The sequence below is a fragment of the Salpingoeca rosetta genome (assembly GCF_000188695.1).
Source record: "Salpingoeca rosetta unplaced genomic scaffold supercont1.84, whole genome shotgun sequence".
In the NCBI taxonomy this organism is placed as follows: domain Eukaryota; class Choanoflagellata; order Craspedida; family Salpingoecidae; genus Salpingoeca; species Salpingoeca rosetta.
Window position 1 is genome coordinate 1 of NW_004754850.1, and position 5,614 is coordinate 5,614.

Sequence of the window (5,614 nt, forward strand, 5' to 3'; positions counted from 1 at the left end):
TGCGTGTGTGTGTGTGTGTGTGTGTGTGTGTGTGTGTGTGTGTGTGTGTGTGTGTGTGTGTGTGTGTGTGTGTGTGTGTGTGTGTGTGTGTGTGTGTCGTGTGTGTGGTTGTTTTTTTTTTTTTCAGATCAGTTACGACGCGATGACGGCGATGCTGGCGAGGGCGTTGGAAAAGTTGTCACTCGCAGACACTAGAGCAGTGATGGGAGCCAGGATAGTGGGTGTGAGCGGGAAGTGAATGAGAACAGTGCGAGAGAAAACCGCACCGAGATAGATACAGCACGTGGGGTCTTATACACGCACACACACATGTGCACACACACACACATGTACACACACGTGCACACACACATGTACACACACACACACACGTTCACAAGTTGTACCTGTGAGGTCGCTGAGGTTGTATTGGTCATCGCCCAAGAGCTCGTTGTTGTCCTGTGGCACACATGCATATGGATGTAAGTACGACGATGATGCCTTGGCAGACAATGCACGTTGGGTCAATGGCATTGCACACGCCACTCGGCATGACGCGCGCGCACAGGCGTTCGACCACACGCACCCTGATCTCGACGCTTTGGATGCTATCCACTCCACTCATCTCCAATCGGAACGTCATAAAGTACAGGTAAGACGCCTCCTTTGGCCTGCACAGCCAAGGTTGCGTGGGTGAAGCGGCGGTAGTGAGAGAGTGTGTGTGTGTGAGAGAGAGAGTGTGTGTGAAAGTGAGTGTGCTCTGGGCGTGGGCAAGGGCGCTGGGCTGACGAGGACACACACACACACACACACACACACACACACACACACACACACATACACACACACACACACACACACACACACACACACACACGCACACGTGCACACACACGCACATGCACATTCACATACCTTTGCACGACGCAGCGGTACATGTCATCTGCCCGTTCGATGGTGATGAACCATTGCTCGTTTGTGCCGCCCACAACGGCGTACTCAAACGCACAGGTCACCTCGCCTGAATCATCCGGCTTCATCTACGAGAGTGTGCAGGTGTGCAAGTGCGTATTGGAGACGGTTTGACGAATGAACAATGCTTGTCACACATGACACACGTGGCGCACACACACACATGGCACACACACCATGCTGGCGACGGCTGTAGATGTTTGTCCATTTGGCTTCGCATCAAAATCAACCTGAAGAGTAAAATGCGTCGAGCAGTGAGTTTGCCATGCATGTGCACGTGTGTTTGGGGCGGCAAACACACACACACACACGCAATAAAACATCACACACACACACACACACACTCACACACACACACACTCACACTCACACACACACTAAGGCACGCACCTCTACTTGGTCCATGGATGCGTGTCCTTGAACAGTGTGGACGCAGCCTGCTGTCAGCACAAGCAAGGTGGCACACATCGCCACAGCTGCACTGAACCGACCAGCCATCATCATCACAGAGCCTGCAGCAAGGACAAGCAAGGGCAAGCAAGTGGTGTTGTGCTGCGTTGGGTGTTTGCTGGCTATGTTTGGGTGGAATTTTAGCAGAAAACATGGTCGAAACCTCTACATCCACCACGCCAAAAAACCGTTTGCTGAGAAGTGCCAGAGCAAGAACTTACTTCCTTCCTCCCCAACTGACACACGTCCTTCCCACAAACACAGCAGCTCATCGCACTCACCACTCACGCACCTCACACACCGCACACAGCATCGTCTGAGTTCCTGCTGAAGATCTGCCATTCACGCACGACTGCGTATTCTCTGCCTTTCACCTCGTCCACGTCGCCACAACAACAACAGCCGCCATGAGCCAACAAGACATCAACAGCTCTCTGCGCAAGTTCAAGCTTGTGTTTCTCGGCGAACAGAGCGGTGCGTGTGCGTAAGGGTCTTTGTGTATGTGTCTGTGTGTCTGTGTGTGTGTTTGTGTGTGTGTGTGTGTGTTTGTGTGTGTGTGTCTGTGTGCTTGTGTGTGTGCGTGTGTGTGTGTGTGTTTGTGTGTGTGTCTGTGTGCTTGTGTGTGTGCGTGTGTGTGTGTGTGTCTGTGTGCTTGTGTGCTTGTGTGTGTGCGTTTCTTGTATTCATTTGCCGATCTCATTGGAAATGACGTTGTTCTCCGGCTTCAACTCGGCTCGCAGTTGGCAAGACATCCCTGATTACCCGCTTCATGTACGATAGCTTTGACAACACGTACCAGGTGCGTAGCTATCATCAACCCTTTGCTGTGCCTGCCTTTTTGTCTGCCTGCCTTTGTGCGTCATTCTTGCGCGTGCGTGTGTGCGCGCGTATATGTACATGTGTGTGTGTGTATTGCGATGTGCCCGAGGGCGCTCAACGATGACCCACTGTTCCAACCAACACATGTGCAGGCAACCATCGGCATTGACTTCCTGTCCAAGACCATGTACCTCGAGGACCGCACGGTACGCGTTGTCAACATGTGTAATCTCTGTATCATCTCCACAGCACACAGGAGCATCCCGTCTGCACATCAACCAGATCCCCACATCCAAACACCATCACCAACAACAACAACAACAACAACAACAGCCATTCCTCTGCTGTTCTGACCCATGCATTGTGACTTGTGTGTTTGCGTGACCAACAGGTGCGACTGCAGTTGTGGGATACGGCTGGCCAGGAGCGCTTCCGCAGCCTCATCCCCAGCTACATCAGGGACTCGTCCGTGGCCGTCGTCGTCTACGATATCACCAGTGAGTCGGTTTGAACCCACGCGCCGTGTTGCCACCCTACTTCGCTTCCAAATTTGCTGTTGCCTTTGTCAGCACGCGTTTGGCACGTTTGCCGACGCATCTGCCTGTCTATCCACTTCCACGGCATCATGGCGCCATGACTGCCCGGCCGCATCAGACTCAACCCCCCCATGCTTTCAATCACCTGCCTTCTCTTCTTCCAACCGTTCCTGATCAACCGCCGTTCTCATCACCATCATCCTCATCCCCTCCGCCACCATCACCTCCTTCCCTTTGATCACCCTCTCCAAACCCCTGCAAGACCGGTCGTCGTTCCAGCAGACGTCGCGGTGGATTGACGACGTGCGGGCGGAGCGCGGCCAGGACGTCATCATCATGCTCGTCGGAAACAAGACAGACCTCGCCGACAAGCGGTGTGTGTTGTGTTGTGTTGTGTTGTGTTGTGTTGTGTGCGTGTGTGTGTGTCGCAGAACTGTGGCATGCCGGGTGGTATCGGGTTGCCTACGCTGTGGTCACCAGCTGCTGCTGTTTGTTCCTCCTGTTCGTGCGAATCGGTTTGCTTGCATGCACTGCATGCCATGCGTCTCACACCCAACCACCACCACCACCACCACCACGATGTCAATTGCCTGCAGGCAAGTGTCCATTGATGAGGGTGAGCGGCGTGCCAAGGAGCTGAACGTGATGTTCATCGAGACCAGCGCAAAGGCCGGACACAACGTGAAGGAGGTGTGCTGCATGCAATTCACATTCATGCACAAGCGCGAACACAAATGCCGTTGTGCCTGCTGCTGCTGAGTGCCAGTCATACAGAGCCTCCATCACAGACTGCTTGCCATGACAACCGAAGCCCCTCGGTCATCGCACGCCGTTGTCTCGCTCGCATACACTCGCATGAATACCCACTTATGCTCACACACGCACGCACACATACACACACACACACACACACACACACACACACACACACACACACACACACACCCTCTGGTCTGCGTGTTCAGCTCTTCCGCCGTGTTGCCGGTGCCCTTCCTGGTATGGAGGCGAGCGCAGAGAAGAACCTCGACCAAGAACGTGAGTTGCCAATGCGTTCTCATCACTTGCGTGAATGTGTTTGTGGAGGGTGATGGTTACCTGTTGCGCGAGTGTGGTCGAACCTGTATGACGTTTCCCATGCTGTACTACATCCTCGTACTACACGGCTTCGCTCACCTCAACTTCTCTGTTCGTTTTGCCCCTCTCTCTCACGTACACACACACACGCACATTTACACACACAAACACACACATTTACACACACAAACACGCACATACACACACACACACACATGCTCTCGCTCTCTCTCCCTTCCTTGCTTCCTCTTCCAGTGACGGATGTTAAGCTGACAGAGACGCCGGAACAGCCACCGCAAGAGGGCTGCTCCTGCTAAACCACACGACTCTGCAACCTTTCCCCACTACAATCCACGCAAACTCCCCTGCACACACACACACACACACACACACACACACACACACACACACACACACACACACACACACACACACACACACGACCCTAGCCCAACATGCCGCCACCAGCAATAGCACGACTTGTGTGCTGAGTGTCGCATGCACCTTTTTTGTTGTCGCTGCTTCCCCTTTCTTCTTCGTTGTTGCTGGGCGTTGCTTTTATTGAGAGAGAGAGCACACCGAGGTGCCATAGACCGAGAGATAAGAGGGAAGGGCACCATGTGTTGTTTGGCTGTCCGTTTGTGTCTCTGCCTGCCTGGCTGGTGTGTGATGGTTTAGAAAGTCAGTTGACAGTTTGTTGTGCGCTTGCGTGGGAGTGCAAGCAGTTGCTGTGTTTGTGTTGCCGAGAAATGAAAACAGTGTTCATAATTTTCCGTAACCACTGCCGAAGATGACAGCGCGACAACAGCGAAGCGGCAGGACTCGCAAACCTGCACCAGCAACCTCACTGTTGGCCCGCCTCGTTGCATGGGATGAGCAGCTCTCACAGCGGTGCGTGTGTGTATGCGCATGTGTGCGTGCGTGTGATTTGTGTTGGACATTCCGTGCATGCGCTCGTACCGTGCGTGTGATTTGTGTTGGGCATTACACACACACACACACACACACACACACACACACACACACACACACACACAAACACATACACACACACACACAACTCAACCACTGCACACAACTTCGCGATCGCACGAGTACAGGTGTCATGTGCGAGGCTGGGGATATGAGATGCTGTTCAAGGTGCTGGAGTGGAGTGGACACGGTGTGCCTTGGCTTGTCTTTGCTGCATTCCTCGTAGCTGCCACACACCCCGACGCCACAGAGCCAGATTCCAAGCTGGCATCGTGGCTAGCCCACGTTCCACATATCAAGCCCGGCAGCGTACTCGGGCCCTTGTGGGATGCTGCGAAAGTGCCCCTCATGACTCGGGAAGCCTTGCACCAAGCAGCATGGCAGTTCTGCTTTGCCCTCTTTCTTGATCTCGCGCTTGTGGGCACCGTCAAGGTCGCAGTGCGCCGTCGTCGTCCATCCTACAACAAGAGTGCGGTGTTGTTGTTTGCGTGTGTGTGTGTGTGTGTGTGTGTGTGTGTGTGTGTGTGTGTGTGTGTGTGTGCGTGCGTGTGTGTGTGTGTGTGTGTGTGGTTGTGTGTGTGTGTGTGTGCATATGCTCTCAAAAAGCTCGTGATATTTGTGGTTACACCCTGGTGTGTGAGCGTGTTCCTGTTCGCCTGGTTGTCCAACTTGTACACCACACCCTCTCTCAAGGGTGCAAGCTCACCGCATGTCCCTGTCGCAACACGCCATGCCTCGTTGCTGGGTGCCATCAGATGACATGATGGTGACGGTGCCTGTGGATGCATGTTCGTTTCCCCTCTGGGCAAGAC

General features: G+C 53.8%; 3 protein-coding genes across 3 annotated transcripts; 2 read left to right on the forward strand and 1 right to left on the reverse strand.

Annotated features, from left to right (window-relative positions):
- Positions 1–71: 71 nt before the first annotated feature.
- PTSG_11444 (uncharacterized protein) lies at positions 72–1,591 on the reverse strand. The gene is made up of 6 exons (XM_004987480.1): positions 1,342–1,591; positions 1,128–1,181; positions 895–1,019; positions 566–650; positions 387–438; positions 72–191 (listed from the first exon to the last, which is right to left on the reverse strand). Exons 1-6 carry the CDS (start codon positions 1,453–1,455, stop codon positions 133–135), a joined length of 489 nt encoding a protein of 162 aa, XP_004987537.1. The 5' UTR covers positions 1,456–1,591; the 3' UTR covers positions 72–132.
- PTSG_11445 (small GTP binding protein RAB6A) lies at positions 1,558–4,592 on the forward strand. Its single transcript, XM_004987481.1, has 8 exons — positions 1,558–1,875; positions 2,142–2,200; positions 2,373–2,426; positions 2,612–2,717; positions 3,019–3,130; positions 3,353–3,446; positions 3,722–3,791; positions 4,086–4,592. The coding sequence occupies exons 1-8, from the start codon at positions 1,809–1,811 to the stop codon at positions 4,145–4,147; spliced, it is 624 nt and encodes a 207-aa protein (XP_004987538.1). The 5' UTR covers positions 1,558–1,808; the 3' UTR covers positions 4,148–4,592.
- Positions 4,593–4,620: 28 nt separating this feature from the next.
- On the forward strand, positions 4,621–5,271 carry PTSG_11446 (uncharacterized protein; the record flags this gene model as incomplete). The annotated part of the gene is made up of 2 exons (XM_004987482.1): positions 4,621–4,721; positions 4,931–5,271. Coding segments are annotated over 2 exons (442 nt in total), but the record flags the coding sequence as incomplete, so codon positions are not given.
- Between the last annotated feature and the right edge of the window lie 343 nt (positions 5,272–5,614).

Bases quoted from the DNA above. Each gene is read 5' to 3' on its own strand.
- PTSG_11444 (XM_004987480.1), bottom strand. From the start codon at position 1,455: ATGATGATGGCTGGTCGGTTCAGTGCAGCTGTGGCGATGTGTGCCACC. The intron at 439-565 runs GTGCGTGTGGTC...TGTGTGCCACAG, and splicing joins TCCAAAGCGTCGAGATCAGG to GACAACAACGAGCTCTTGGG. The intron at 192-386 runs GTACAACTTGTG...TCACTGCTCTAG, and splicing joins CAACCTCAGCGACCTCACAG to TGTCTGCGAGTGACAACTTT.
- PTSG_11445 (XM_004987481.1), top strand. From the start codon at position 1,809: ATGAGCCAACAAGACATCAACAGCTCTCTGCGCAAGTTCAAGCTTGTG. The intron at 3,447-3,721 runs GTGTGCTGCATG...CTGCGTGTTCAG, and splicing joins CCGGACACAACGTGAAGGAG to CTCTTCCGCCGTGTTGCCGG. The intron at 3,792-4,085 runs GTGAGTTGCCAA...TTCCTCTTCCAG, and splicing joins GAAGAACCTCGACCAAGAAC to TGACGGATGTTAAGCTGACA.